General features: G+C 41.0%; 1 protein-coding gene across 1 annotated transcript in view; it reads left to right on the top strand.

Moving 5' to 3' along the window:
• Positions 1-16,801, top strand: part of atrnl1a (attractin-like 1a) — a 287,103-nt gene that overhangs the window by 219,053 nt on the left and 51,249 nt on the right. The window contains 1 exon segment of the mRNA XM_032542162.1: positions 15,078-15,173. Within this exon segment, the coding sequence (XP_032398053.1) occupies positions 15,078-15,173 (96 nt within the window).

Genomic DNA, 16,801 nt, shown 5'->3' with positions numbered 1-16,801 from the left:
ACACACACACACACACTTTTGTGTTGGCAGGCTTTAGATAGTTATTGATCAGAGATTGATTGACCGGCTCCTTGTTAAAAAGGTCCCAAGATGAGGCCTGCATGCTGGCTGCTAAAGTTGCTGACTCCACTATCACGCACAGAACACGGTGTTAGTTTACACGCACACACACAAACTCACTTGATGATTTGTATATATATTGGCAAGCTGAGGCCATTGTTAATGAGATGGGGCCTTGTTGTGTTGAGTAGTGCAACAGAATAATACACAAACGCCCTTCTCTTGACTTCCCTCCCCCCCAAAAAATATTTTCCTCTTATTTCAGTAAACATGCCCAATTTTCAACCACTGCAAACATTCCATTGGACAAATTCAAGCACTATCGCTTGCGACATCAGGTCAACATATTCATTCCCTCGCATGAGCCATGAAGTTGTTTCAAAGTGAATAAAATCATAGTTGACAGTGAGTTAGGCCCACAATGATTAAACATCTCCTCGCATTACTACATTACGAGGATGTAATGATCTCATCAAGGAAAGGTTCTCCTGTGTGGTTGTCGGCTCACAAACACCCAATCAGAGCCGCTCTCCTTGATCTCGGGGTCGGCCAAGCTCAGCCGACCTATCCCGTCTGGGGTCGCTTTGTTGACGCAATTTAATTGGACACAGGGCAGGAAGTGGCAGTCAGCTGGCCTGTCAGCTGTTGGGGTGTAATTGGGGGATAGGACGGCTGCCAGCTAGCCAACCAGAGAGGTCAGAGATAATGAATATGCACAGCATCGTGCGTGCGTGCGTGCGTGCGTGCGTGCGTGCGTGCGTGCGTGCGTGCGTGCGTGCGTGCGCCAGATACTGTGGTCAAAGGGATGTACGGTTGTTTAGATCTTGTAAATCAGGCTGTGAAGGCGAATTTGCATGCAATCGCAGGGTAATGTAAGTCAATGGAGGCCAAACGGCCTTGATAAACCTGCTAAAAAGCGAGTATGCGTCTTGATAACATGGCAATAATGGCACACCAATTGGCGTGTCATACATACATCATTTCATGAGATCAGTCTCTGATAATCACCATAAGTTTCTCTCCTGGCAGAGCAGACACATGTACACACACATGAGAAGATCCGGATGTCACAGAATGATCATACATTCAGTAAATACACAAATATGTATTCTTCTTACTACATTGGCTTGAGAAAGTATACACACTCACGCTAAAGTTGATTGAAAAGAGGAATAAAAGTATACACCCCCCTATGTTAAATTACCATAGAGGCAGGCACATTTTTATTTTTAAAAGCCAGTTATCATAATTTATCATTAAAGGCCAGTTATTTTATTGATCCAGGATAAAGTTCCCCCCCACACACACACACACCACACACCACACACACACACACACACACACACACACACACACACACATATATTATCCCTTCATCATACCTAGAGATTGGCATATTGAGAGATGAAGTTATGGAAAGTTCCCCATGCCTATCTCTAGTTATGGTGCAGGGTATGTGATGATGGGGGGGGGGGATATTTTAATTCCAAAGGCCAAGGGAACTGTATCAGGATGCATAGTATCCTGATCCATGAAATAACTAGCCTTTAAAAATCAAAATCTGCCTGCTTCTATGGGAATTTAACATAGGGGGGTGAATATTTTTGCCCCCTGTATTTTAAGGAAGAATATTTATTAATTTACAATTCACATTATTCATTCACAAAGAAAATTTGTCCTTAAAGGTTGGATTTTCCTAATTCTTTTGAAATAAGGCATTAAGATCAATTTCCAAAAGATTTTTTTTCATTCCTCTGTTTACTCAACTTAGTGGGTGTGTAAACTTTCTTAAGCCACTGTATATTAAATCTGCTCATTTAAAATGCTAAACCTCGCCATATAACCAGGGCGTTTTTCTTCTTCTTTTTTTTATAATAAATTAAGTCCCATGTATTTACATGGCCGAAAATTGCACATTTGGGCTGAACAAAATGAAACCCTGATCCCTAAGGAAGATTTTAGCTGATCATTTTGTATGTAACTCACCCTGCATCTAGAATATTTGTTTCATTTGACGCCAGTAGCTCACAGCAGACCGGCCACACAGACCTACAGTCAGTAGTCGGCGCGCAGTAGTCTGAATGGGAAGGAATCTTCCTTTGTGTTGCTTGGTTCTGTTGAGTTGTGCTTTTGGTTTCTGTTTTTGTTCTTTTGAAACTTGCGTTTTTATTTAACTCAGTTCTTTTTAACAACAATAACTAATAAGCGAGAACAAAAAAAAAAAATAGGTACTTTATGAAGGTAGTTGTCGTGGGCCATGAAAGTGATCTACCTTTGTCTGTCCACATTGTCTCCAGCATTTATCCTGTCCCTGGGAACCCTGCTGTTTAGATTTCAAGTTAGGGGTCACAAAAAAATCATCGATCCTCATCAATCAGGTTGGTATCCAATTTCCCTATTGAAGTAGTCTGTGACCTGGAAACATCTGAACCTGTCCTCTTGCCCCAGTCCGTATGATTTACAGATGTGGGTAAACGACTGTAGGCCATCCTTATCAGCTATTTTTTTTGTCATATTTTCCAAAGCTGGTTGTTGTCTTACTTTTAGCTTTTCTGGTTTTTGTCTTCCACAGTATAACAATTATGTTACAGCTTTAAAGCACTTGTATCTGGGGAAATAACCCATGTTTTGGGGAGTGTTCAGTCAGCCTGCCATCTTGTCTGCGTGCCAACCACACGTCCTGATTTTCTGTGTTTTTGAACTGTGTTTCAGTACGTTCTATGTGTCTTTTGAATTTGGTGAAATTTGCTTATGTTTTTTTATTTATTTGGAGCATGGGTTTTCTTTATATTCTTTTGTCTTGGAACCTACAAACATAACTATTATATAAAAGGTGGAGATTTCTTTTGATGAATGTCATCCGTCTCTTGTCTAGTATCAAATATCTATAACTAAAAAGCATAACTAAAGTATGTACAGTGCATTTTACATCCACATGTTGTGTTCTCCGTGGGAACCAAAAGAATCCTGTGTGAATACACTTGTGAAACTCGTGAGAGTAACTTGAGTTAGATGTGCGCCAGGTACAGCAGATCAACTCCAGCTGCTCGACCTTTGTCAGATGTGAAGAAAGACAAACAAGCTGGGGAGACAAACACATACAGCCTAGTTACTCTCAGCGGTCTTTCCGTGTGTGTGTGTGTGTGTGTGTGTGTGTGTGTGTGTGTGTGTTGGCCCGTGGAGAATGGGTGATGGCTGTTGGAGCAGGCCAATGATGAGGGCTAATGTGATAGCACTTAATGGATGACCCCTAAAAACGCTCGCTTTTCGTGCCTTCCAGCTTTGTCTCTGTCTTTCTCTCTCTCTCTCTCTCTCTCTCTCCCTCTATGTCTCTCTCTTTCTCTATTAGCTGCTGGTGATTTAGTGGACCAGGTCACCACACTGTTGAACGCTGCGGCCACTACATTTGAGGAAAAGAGGATTAGACAGACAGACAGAGAGAGAGAGAGGTTGAGAGAGAGAGAGAGATAGAGAGACATTTCTTCAGCCTGTGTTTTCATGTGGTTTGACATTTCAGTAAAGCCTTGAGCCACCTCCATCTCTATTTCTTTTGGATATTTAGCCTGGACAAGTCATATAACTTTAAATAAAACTACCTAAATTGCTGTGCATCTACAATTTAGTTCTCCATTTTCACAGTTTTCTGTGTACATCAGTGTCAGACTTTGTGTTTTATTAGATGTGACAGGTCTGAAGGACCGCTTCAGATATTTTAAAGTCCATCCTAATACGGTACTTACATGCCTTGTGTACATTTGAGGAGTTATTGGTCACTGTAGGCATTCCTGCCCTTTACATATTGCATGTGAGTATTAATTTCAGTAACACCGGAAAAAGTCGGACTCTTTAATTAGAATATAGACGCGCCCACATTGGGTTTTGACTGTGAGAAGAAATGCAGTGGAATTTTAACCTTCATTTAACCCTGTAGTATTTACCTTAACTTTAGTGTGGTCACATGTGTGGGAAAAGAGCTCTGTTTCTACAAATGTAGTTTTAATTATATTTCAACGCTGTGATTCTACTTTAGCAGATATGGTAGAAAAACATGTTTTCTGGCAGTGTTGGAAAGAGAGCTGTCCGCCTCAGATGTTCAGAACACATATTTTTTTAAGTTACAGGCTATCACTCTCACAGTTTAGTTTCCTACAAACCCCAATGATTTGGCCTATTTTTCTTCCATCTGATGTGGAATATTTCTGTCTCTGTGTTTTTTCTCCCTCCCTTTCTCTCACCAGTGGAAGTGTGAGCAGTAATTGCCAGGCAGTTAGCTGTGAATGGGACTTATTGGTCATAATACAAGAGTCTGTCTGCTTTGTTCAGAGGTAACAGCTACAAGCCACACGATCTATAAGCCTTTTCTGTCTCTCTTTGTCTCTCTGGCCCTCACTAATTAGCTCTCTGAATCAATGGAGATTTATTCTCCCACCATGCCAGGATGTGTCGGAGATGTTCTGCTGCGATCCCGTTGTCCGGCTCACCCAAGCTGCCTCGAGCTGTTGTAGCTGTTTTTAGGGATGGTTTTCTAATCTTGATAATCCAGCTCTTATACAGTCCAGCAGCACCTCTACAATCACTTATTGTTGTTTTGCAAAGACCATGAAGGACCAGTGGTTTTGCAAATTTCTGCCCAATTACTACAAATCGAACATACTTTCCGTCAATGCGGACCATTTTGTAAAACATTCTTTTTTCTTTTATATTTTTGGTGTTTTCTTTCCTACCATGTCAGGCTGTTATTGGTTTCCATTCGTTAAAAACCCTGAATGAGATGCATACTCCGAATGCGCTGTTTACGTATCCAGAGTATGCCTCTAAAACTGGAATAATACCGGCATATCCCACATGCTTTAATCGGAAAATGCTTTATTTGGAAAAAGGTCTTATTTGGAATCGCCAACCGGAATATGCTGTTTACATGACCTGGATTAATTTTGGAATATTGTCACATTCACAATAACAGTGGAATATTGGTGTGCATGTAAGCGTACTCATTTAGAAACTTTAAATCAGATTTGATGTTTACTGAAATTCCAAAGACCCTTTTATATTGCTTTTTCATACATACTGATTAGAAAAGAATGGAAGCCAAACAAATGATTCAAAAATGTGTTCTCTTTGAAAACAGAAATGTATAATTAGGCTATATGGATTGGGATGGTTTGGAGTAATTTCACTCTACGGTCCTTTGTACCATGAACTCGAGCCAAACCACCCAAAAGCCTTTTTCCCTTGGTCAAAAATTGGGTGAGTTAGTGCTGTTAGCCGAATGGCTTAGTGCAGGTGCTAATGGAGCTAACTTGCCCAATGTTTAACCAATGGAAAAATGCTAGGGTGAAATTACTCTGCACCATGCCTTTAAGAAGCTAATATCTGCAACCACAGTGGTTTTGATCCATAATGAAAATATTCCAGAGTAAAATCTATCCCTTGAAAGTTCCTTTTTTCGTGGAGGGCCACAGCTCTAGTTAGCTTTGGTTCAAAGCCGTCACAATGGATTCCGATGGCACAATCGCCTTCTCCGCTACCATTTATATGTTCAGCATGTTCCAAACAACTGTCGCTTTGCCAATACATTTTTAATATGCTACTTCTGTTGAAGCATTGGAGCTATGTCAAGGTGATAGCAAGTGATAGAAGTATCATATTTGGTTGAGGAGAAGGACCGGAGAGTGTTTGGAGCAAACACATCAACTACTGAGCAGTCGAATATGCAAGAGCTGTGGAGTCATTTTGATACCTCTATTTTTTTCCACCTTCTTTTTTACATCGCCACGTAGTTCCAAAAACTCCGTCGTATTTAGCAATTTACTGGCGTAGCCAAGATTGTTTGGAACATACTGCAGAGAAGAGGATTATGTTGTAGGAGTGGACTCTTACGTGACTATTGACAGATTTTTCGGTGGTGTTTGTTTTAGTAGAACTGCTCTCCAAATGTTTTGTCTTGCAGCCAGCACTGAACAAGACTCTCAAGTGCTTTGTCCACTCCCGTGGATGGTGTGTTGGAAGCTGGTGTGGTGGGTTTTTTTTATCAGATGAGGCTATCTGGGCCCTTGTTTACTCTGCTCGGATCCTACTCACCACGTTCAGCCAGGAAAAAACGGCGCTGGAAACTTAGCAAACATGCAGGAAATTAGATTTGCTATCGCCTCCTGATTGTGGCCTCACTTGCTTACAAATTCAAGGTGTGTGTGTGTGTGTGTGTGTGTGTGTGTGTGTGAGAGAGATTCCCAGTGTTTGTCTCTCTTTCTCTGTTCACACCTGTTTGTCTGCACACATTCAACAGACACATTTGGCATATTTTCTCCCAGTGTTTTTATGATGTAAATCCACGAGCTCACCCGTGTGTGTCCTTTGTAAAGCAGCTGCATTGTATCAAACCAGCGGTGTCTCTGTGGATACAGCGCCTGAAATGATGAATTCTTCCTTCAATAGCTTCAATCACATTGTATGCCGAGAGGCAAAGCTGAAAATCCTATCCGTCTTCAGTCACCGCACTGAGCTTTAAAAGCCACATAATGAAGTAATAATTGAATACTTATCAAGATCAATAATGGTTTTATGAGTAAGTATGTGTTTGTTATTTTGTGTAGATGGCTGTCATGGTGTTCCAACAACGCTGTGCTGATACTCTTTGTATCTCTTGTCTCTTTGTATCGATTGTTTTGTGAAGTGTGCCTTAGCGTGTGTTGGGTTGGGGGCATGTTAGTGATAAGTAAAGGACTTCATGTATCTTGGGGTTCTTCTGTGTTCATTAACGTACAGCTTCCAACCCCGAGCATGCCGTGTAGGCAGCACGTCAGAATAGCTGCCTCTGTCTCGGTGTATATTCTGGTTCCATTGAGCTGAAGAGATACACGAGCTACTGGAAATACTGCATTTTCCTTTCAACCGTTCAACACATTCACATAAATGGGTTTGTGTGATCTAATACAAAAACTTAAGCATAACAATTTGGAATTTACAGAGTAGGGCTGGACGATATGAGGAAAATATGCCTTATGTGCTAATGTTAATTTTTACGATAATTACTTAATAAACCGTGTACTCAGTTCTGCATTTTTGCTGTTTGTTGAATTTAAAACAGACAAAAAGAACCATTTCCAACATTCTTTTATTGAACAAATTGAATATTGAATTGAATATAAAAGGCACCACTAAAAAAAATTCTGTAATTTTCTACTGATATTTTCAATGAACTAACAAAAAAAGAAAAATCTCTGCATGTCTATCGCTATATGTCTCAGCCTTTTGCCATATACTGTATGTATAGTGCGCCAGTTCATATTGCAATGACGATAAAAAACAATATAATGTGCAGCCCTGTTACAGAGCACCATGAGGCGACGGTCTTTTCAGAGGCTGTTGCAGTTGAGTTTGGCCGACAGTCGTGCGACGACTTGTTTAGGCACCAAAAAGACTGGTTAAGACTATAAAACAAGACTGTGGTTTGGGTTTAAACACTGGTCCCCTTCAGTAGTACTCCCGGGATACAAACACCAGTTTTCTGGGTGAAAGTCTTGTTTCCCTCAACTTCTTCCAGGAAACGAACTCCACTCCCCAGCTTGAAAGCCCTCTGTTTTAGGACCCACCCTGATGCCCTCCCTTTGTCACCCATAGCATTCTCATACTGCAACAGGAAATGTTGGTGCCTACAGCAATACATGTGGAATACGTACACATTACAGTGCATTACTTTCTAGCTATGTAGAAATGGTTCATAAGAACAGCCTGCTTCTTTAGCCAGGGACAGTCCTTTTGTGCCCCTGAACAACTCCCTCCAAAAAGCTGAGACCAAAATTGGTTATGTCTACCAGATGTATAGCCCTGTCCTGCTCTACTGACACTGTAAAGAAGACTGGTTTTGCGGAATCACATAATGCTTGACCGGATTTTACATTAGAGGAATATTTTGCCTTTGTACTTTTGGTGCTGAACCGTAAAAAGTAATGTCACAGCCACCCTTTTCATCTGCTCCTTTTCATATCTGCATTAACATTCAACGCACCCAGCAGACACCCTTTAAGTATGAAAATATATAACAATAACAGTGTTGTAGGACGCTGGGAGATACAGTAGCCATCAGTCCCGTTAGGGCCAATGGAGGCATCGGGATTAAAGAAAATCTGTTTTCAGTGGCATCGTCATTGTGGTTATTTAACTTGCATTGATGCTCTTTTTAGCATGGTGTTAAACTCTGACAGTGGTTTTAACACTTCTCGTGAAGCATGCTGTGTAACATGTTAAAACTCTGGCACTCTGTGGATGTGAACAATCGGAGTCATAAGAGTTATAACCTCTGTCCTGAAATGGTTGTTTCCCTCGGATCTCTGATTAAAACATTAATCAGACCTAAACCCGCTGCCTTCTGTGGCATTGATTAAACCATCTAGTTAGGTTACAGATGGACTGGAGCAACATGAGCGCTGATGTTGCATTACATCTACAGGGGAAACGGGGGCCGTAATGTTGGATGAGAAATGTGTTGTTTAGGAAGTTCACATCAGCATTATTCTGCTGTGTGAGTCGGGTGTGTTCTCTATGTGTATTTGTTCAAGTTTGTCTATGTGCGTCCACCTCACACTTCTTCTTGTTTTTCTATTTTATTTTAATTAATTTTGTATGTATCTTGAACAACACATTCTCACTCCCATTGAATAAAATACGGACTCTTGGTCAGGTGCCATTGGCGTAGTGATTGACGCTAAATGTCTCCTTTAATGTCAGATCTGAACCCACTTGATCTGGTCGGGACAATTGTCGTCACTTTTGACGCGGTTAGGTTTAGATTGTGCTGGGTTTATAAAAGGAATGTTTACGTGACAAGCGGGACAAGAACGGGACAGTTGGGTTTAGGAATAATTTTTTTTTCTTTAAACGAGAAAGGGGGGCCCTCCAAATGGCGGCTACATTTGATTTAACTGAAGTCTGGAAAGGTTGTGTGTGTTTAAGTATTAGTGAGTTGCAGTAGTCTCAAAAAGAACTAGGATCTAGAGCAAGTTTTCTAGCAAGGTTCTAGAAAGTACACAAAGTATGTGGCCCAGTGTGTCCATATTTCATCACAGAGTGTACGTCATTAAAAAAAAAAAGATTGTGTGGAAAAAGAAAACACATGCTGTTGCAACATACTGTCCAAAATCACACCTCGATTCTAAGGGTTTAGTGTACATATTTAAAGCAATTTAATGCCACAGAATACAGGAAAAAAGCTGCTGCATTGTTCCCACCAGCACCCAAACAAACACTGACTGTGTACATTGGTTTGCAGATGTGATGATACTGTATGTATCTCACAGAGATCGTGTGGAGTGTAATTGCAGCCACAGTAGCAGTGGGCCATTTGTCGTGTTGTGAAACCCGTCATTTGCACAGTAGTGCATCCAAAATCAGCCAACAGCACAGATATTTCCAATCCGTCTAACAGGACTGGCAGTTTGAGTTCGCAGGTGCTACTTTGTTCGAGCCGCGTTCAGTGAAGCCTAATTCGCCATGTGATTGGCTTCATTATTGCAGCACTCTCATTTTTCTCCTGGCTATTTATCCGTCTGTCTTACTATCTGTCTGTCTGTCCAGCTGAGACGGCTGGCGGGATGGATGGATGTTTGGATGTCATGCTTCCCCTCGAGGCTAGGTAAACACCGTCAATATGGTGTGAAAGCATGGAAATACTAGCAGCTTCGTATCTATTAACTCTGTGTCTTATTGTGTTTCAGTTTCAATTCCTGGCATCCAGCTAAAATCCTTGAAACTAGAAAACAAAATATTACTGCTCCCTTATATCTCCCACGTAGACATATATAGCTCTGTCACACTCTCCCCCGTCTTTTGTCATCAGAAAGACTGGCACTGCTTGTTTACAGCAAGACAGAGTTAATTAGCCTTTTTATGGCTGATTTACAGCCGGACAAGCAGACAGAGAAGATGGACGCTGCCTTGTCCTTGTTGCCCACTCAAGGACTTCTCAAGGGGGGCATTAAAAATGCAACGCATGCATCAGCACACACACAAGTGGTCTGTTTTAACTGAGCATGTGGATTTTCATTTGTATGTTTGTATGTATACATGCATAGTGATAAACATAAAAAGACAAAACACACACATACAAACAGGCATATTCCCTGGACTCTAAAACTTAACAGAGTGCTGAATATTACGCCTTCTTTTTATGTCCCGACATAATTCCTCTGTCTAGACTGATTTATCAGGCACACACGCAACACACACACACACACGCAACACGCAACACACACACACACACACACACACGCACACACACAGACACACTTAACCCTTGACCAGTGTGTCTTATTTTTAGTAACACAGGGGCAGACAGAGCTGAGAGAAACCCCTCGTGTGACACAAACTCACACATGGATGCACTCACACAAAACACTCAACAATACAGTTAAGTTACGTATACAGCCATCTATGTACCAAAGGTGTTGTAGTCAACAAGGGAAAAAAACAATAAATAATAATAAAAAAATGAGTAAAAACTTTCTGAACTGTATTTAAATGGTGTGCTAACTGTAATGACTGTAAGAAGTGAACACATTATGTGTGTCACTTTGTTTCTTCATTTGACTTTAATGCTTTCCGCTAAAAATGTCAAAGCAGTTAGTGAACTAGAGACTGTAGCCTGCTCCTCAGAGTATTGAAAGCATTCAAGTGCTTGAAAGCCTTTGTTTATGCTTAGTCATTTTTTCATGCTTTCTTTGAGAAGCGAAGTCAGAAGTATTATGATTACTAATGTTATTGTAAACCTCTTAGGGAGTGGTTGGATTGTCCTGTGTACAAAGTGTTTCCTTGACACCAGAGACTGTTGGTAACTCCCATGTCTTACCAACAGTCAACTTTCTCTTTTTTTGTCCGTGATCTTTCTCTAACCTAAACCAAGTCTCCAATAAGATAGTTGGGGGAGGAGACAGGGGTTAGTGCAACACTTGTATTTTGGTGCACAGCCTGTGCCCCTAGTGTTTTTGACATTTAGACTGGGCATTTTCACAGTGTATTCGGGGGGCAGGCAGCTAGCGGATCAAGAGAGATTCCTACCATTTGAGACAAAAATGAAATTGTGCTGAAACCATGCAGGAACTCATAGTGCACCTTTTAAAGGATAGTGAATCCACACCTTAACATTAAAACTCGGTTGCTCACTAGGTTCATAGTATTTCCAATGTTAGCTGAAGTAAGTAGGGTTGGGATGATATCGTTTTGTCCCGACTCAGTTATTTCACGATACATGGCTCCCGATTCGATTTGTATTGCGATTTTTATTTATCGTGACTCTAGAAGTATTTTTATTTGATAGTAATGAGCATTGTAATTTTTTTTTTCCTTTTAACAAAAACAAAAGTTGCCGGCAGTGGTACTGTATGAACAGAAAGTATTAATATGAATCATTGGATGAAAGAAAATATTTTTGGTAAGATTTTTTTTTTTTTAGATCTTTGCATAATAATCACGATACGTTGATTACATACATGATTACACAAATACATTTTTGCACAGAAATAGGGCTCTGAATTTGGTCCGCCATCACTTATCCTACACTATAGTCTCTTTTAAAAAGGGATCTATTTTTAGGGGAACAATGAATTACACTTTACATGAAGGGATCTACATAACCGTGACAGGACACTGTCATGAACGTGTCATAAACGTTAGAAACAAGTCATAAACATCTATGACATAACGCAATTTTTTGTAAGTGTCACTTGGTTTTGTCATGACAAGTTAAGGTTAGGGTTCATGTGTCATGAGTGTCATGTGTACATGACTGTGTGTCATTTTATCATGACATTGTCTTGTGTTCATGACAGTGTCATGTCACTCTTATGTAGATACCTTCAAGTAAAGTGTTACTGGAACAATAACAGTGATAGGTTACATGTAGGCTACATATGAGCATGTGTGTGCACAACATGATGCACTTCTAAAGGTCTAAACACATTTTGTATGTTACCTCATCTAAAGCTCAGAGTACACAGACACAACCACCCCCCCCCCCCCCCCCCCCCCCCCCCCCCCCCCCCCCCCCCCCCCCCCCCCCCCCCCCCCCCCCCCCCCCCCCCCCCCCACCCCCCCCCCCCCCCCCCCCCCCCCCCCCACCCCCCCCCCCACACCCACACACACACACACACACACACACACATACACACACACACACATCTTCTCACCTGGGCTCTTAAAAATCTAAGCTGACATCAGCAGGAGGCTAACAGCGATGCTAGCAAGCACACACTGTCATCTGAGCAGCTTTGGCGTAGCGGTGACAGCTAACAAGAGAAGACATCACGTTAGCCGGCAGGTCGGCTTGCTAGCTGAGCAGTCGCTGCCGCCGGCGGAGCGCCTGACTCCGCTGATGTAGCTACAGGTGTAGTATTCATTCATGCTTAAAGAGTCTGACACTGGCAAGCGAGCAGCCGGCAGCACGCAAGCACAACACCTGACAGCTGGTCAATGTCAATGTACAGCCTTTTTCTAGCAGCAGGAGAGGACACAGAGGGGCTTCAGTTAAGGTAGAGGTAACAGAGTGTGGAGGGCATTGACATGTACGAGTTTGTTGCTTCTTTTTTTCTTCTTTTCTTTTGCTAATGTCCTTGTTTTTTCTGTAATCGTGGCTCTTTTGTCCTTTTTCTTTCTTCCAGTTTAGATTTAGATCTCTGTTAGATCTTAGAAATCCATATAAATCTATATTACATTCTTCTTGGGCTTCTTTTCTTTTTTTTTTAAATATATTTTCTTTGTATTTTAAGCTTATCTCTATTCCATCAATGGCTATAGATGAAACATTGTAATTGATACCAGTGACTAGAAACAGACTAGGACTCTAACACATCGCGTTACAGTTGCATCTTCAACTATTGTACTTGATCACTAATATTCCCCAGGTCTAGTATTTAATTTTTAAAAGATTATTTTTTGGGGCATTTTAAGGCCTTTATTTGACAGGATGGATGAAGACATGAAAGGGGGAATGACATGCAGCAAAGGGCCACAGGTTGGAGTCGAACCCGCGGCCACTGCGTCAGAGTAAACCTCTATATAGAGTGTGTGCGCCTGCTCTACCAACTGAGCACCCACAGGTCTATTGTTGTACTTTATGTCTTCCTTGCTCTACTTTACAGTGCTTGATTTTGCAATGGCTGAATTTCCCCATGCTGATACATAAAAGTTAATTTCATGTTTTTCATCTTAGTGAAGAGCCATCTTGAATCATAAACAACTAAAAGTTTCTCCCTCCTGTAGGGGGTCACAATCTGCAGTCCTGATTCTCCCTCTGCCTTCCCTGCACTGGTTTCACCAATCATGGGTGGGTGGGGGTGTGGGTGTGTGTGGAGGCTGCACCAGGCACATTTTCTGCCGAAACAACAAGCACCATACTGATGATTAAAGCTTGGCACATTATGGGCCAGAAATGAGTTTTGCGTGAAACAGGTGGCCACCCCCAAGCTAAATGTAGAAACAAAACCCCATTAACATGTCTGTAGTGAAGTGGAAAAAGCTGGGAAACAGGGCTTTTGATGGAGAGAGAAGGGTAGATGAGGGTGCACTGAGCATGTTGTTTTTCTCACCACTTGTGTGTGTCCTTATAGCATATCAGGTGTACATGCACATAGAAACTTTTTCCTCTATTTTGGTGTGCGTCATTGGTGTGGGAGTGAGTCTTTGTGTATCTATGTTCCCAAATGTTTTTTTTTAATCTTCTTTATATCTGTGTTTGTGTTGTTAGGACCTCATTCTGATTATGGCCTCGCCATCTGCCTTTGTTCATCTGACATTTCCTCATTATTGAAGTTTGCCCTCCTCTTCCTCCTCCCATCTGACTCCCCCTCGTCCCCCCACCACCTGCCATTCCCCACCCCTCTTCACCTTCCTCCTGCGCGTCTATCAACCATGTCTGCTTTGATCTCTGTACCCCACTTTCCCCTATCTTTTATTCTCCTCCCTTTTCCTTTCAATCTTTTCTTTTTTACTTCCTCTACTGTTCTGCTCTCTGTCTCCCTTTCTACTTCTTTCCCGCTCTCTTACCTTTTTTAAATTTCTCACTTTTCTTACTTGTCACCATCACTCTTAAAACCCATTTCTGCTGGCATCATTTTAAAGGGTACTGTAACTACTGTTCTTTTCAACCTGGACGCTATTTTTCTAAGTTTTTGTGTGTAAGTGACTGATGGGACAACAATCTTTGAAAGTGATCCAGTATTAAGCGTGAACGCTTTAACAGGCAGCAGCAGACCAGGCTGCAAAGTAACCCAATGGGGCCAAATGTACATTGTCAATTTGGTCCACTAAAAGTGCTTTATGCTGTCACTGAAAGGCTCATATTAATATTCTAAATGTCTGGCAGCATTATGTAAATGTTCCATACAGACATAGACCTTTGTAAAACCTATTTAAGACTTTTCTGTTTAACCAGAAACAGAGCTGAGGTTGCTAGAGCAAAACCCACCAAACTACATTAAAATAAAAAACTATAATTTTAGCATGTATAGAGACGACATATTTTCACATGTAAATCAGTAAACTATGTGTTTATTTCAACCAAAACTAGAGTTGTGATGGTTGGAAAGTGGGAAGACGACCCAAATGGCTTTTCATAGTTTTATCTTGTTTCACTCGACTTTGAATAAAGTGTATTTTACGATGCTAAAATTACTGTTTATTTACATTGAGTCTGGTGGCTTTAGCGGACACAATTTCGCGGATGTTTTTATGTTTAAAAAAAGGATCTTATTTTTTAACAGAAAGGTCGAGCGCGTTAGAAATCCAAACAACCATATGTACTATTTGGTTGCTGAGTCAAATCTGCAGTGCAGATGGGTGTTTGGGAGAAATTGTTCAGTAACTATGGTTAAGATGCCGTTGAGCAAGACTGACAGTTGGTCCCATGAGAGCTGTTCAGTGGCCAACTGTACATTAATAAAAAAATATTTTTGAGTTAGAACAGGGTACTCAAATGTCTCAAATATTTCCCTATAACGATGCTTTTTTTGTTCTGTCTCACTCTATAGCAGCTGATGAGAGAGCGACAGCAGATGGCCAGTCGTCCCTTTGCTTCGGTTGCCGTAGCGCTGGATGTGGGCGGTGACCAAGAGGAGCTGTTACAGGTAAGCAAAAAGACACATTTCAGTGTGGACACCACACAACCACAGAAGACACACACAGTGTAGGGCAATGTTGAGCAAATTACTCCAAAATACATTATAGATTACTAATTACTGTCATTTGAGAGTAATTAGTTATTATATTAATTATATTTATATAATATAAATATAATTATATTAATATTAATTAGTTAAATAACAGTGGAAGTTAACTTGTGAATTTCACCACGGGATCAACAAAGGCTCATCTTTATCCACTTTAATACATCATAGATTATTCATAAAATTTTTATTATTAATCTGAATCGGCAAAGTAACTAAATCTTCCAAATAAATAGTGAAGTACAACGTACAATAGCCTACGTGACTAAATTGTGGTGAAGTAGAAGTATAAAGTAGGAGAAAGTTAAAATACTTAAAAGTAGGCTACAAACAATTGCATTGAAGTAGCCTATGGTATAGTTACTTTTCACTGCTGATAAAATATAGGCCTAATGATAATATTTCCATGTAGCAAGCTTACACTTTAATTCCCGACATGTTTCTATCTGTCAGCAGCTCGGACACACTGCTGTCCGCGCTGACGTACCGTCACCTGTTGGGACACAGATGTTGTCTGTACTGTCTCTGGTTCTGGCTCTGAACAGAGACAGGACAGCTCGCTTTAACGCAGCGAAATAACTCCTGTAAATATTGTCCATCTTGCAATTGTCTCTGCAGTCATCTCAACCACACACCCAGGAAATCATAATCACAGACTTTTTTTGGATTCTTCAAACAAAACAAAACAAAAAAACACCACTAATTATCGTGTTAAAATGTGTTGGCACTCCTGTTACTGAAGTTGCAACGGGTATAATATTACTGACATTTTATTAGTAATGCATAATACATTACTGTAATTGTGTTACTTTTGTATTTGTATTTGCATCACTCCCAACACTGCACACAAACACACAAGATAAATTGTGGCGTCGTGTTCGGGGACACGCAACACAGTCATTAAGGGCAGTGTGTTCATTTGCATATCCATGCAGGGACACAAGCACTGCTCTGGCCCTCTGACTTTCTGCCGTCACTGCTGTTGTGACTCAGCTGTGGCTCTGTGATTGTGTGGGTGTGTGTCGATACACAACAAGACACTGACGCTGTAAACAAATTGCTAATGCAACAAGTTGCTTTGAAAAACAGTTTGAGTTTCAACTTATCTTAATTCAAATACCCTGCACATACAGTAAGACAGCAGTTGTACTGCCTCAGCAGAGAGAGACCAATCAAGAAATCAGAGATGACTATATAATCAGGCGAAATAGGTGAAACCACCCATGTAGGCAGACAATGGATGTGAAGTGGCAAATTTTTCTCCTCACTGCTCACCGCCCACTCTCAGAAAGTACAGCACAAGGGGCTACATAAAAAGAAAGAAAACAGACAGAATATTGCCTTAATGTTTGGCAAAGTGCACTGCAATCCACTGAGAGAAGTGTCTTGGGATTTGAGTTGTTGTGATTAATCAAAATGGCACAGGACAGTTTGACATCATCTGCTTTACTTGGAGTGCCCAGAGCCGTCCCAGAGTGCAGGGCACGGCCAAGTCAACATTGACTCTTGTCAATTCAGAAAAATAGCAG

The sequence above is a fragment of the Etheostoma spectabile genome, chromosome 17 (assembly GCF_008692095.1).
Source record: "Etheostoma spectabile isolate EspeVRDwgs_2016 chromosome 17, UIUC_Espe_1.0, whole genome shotgun sequence".
Taxonomy (NCBI): Eukaryota; Metazoa; Chordata; class Actinopteri; order Perciformes; family Percidae; genus Etheostoma; species Etheostoma spectabile.
This window is presented reverse-complemented; position numbering and strand designations above follow the sequence as displayed.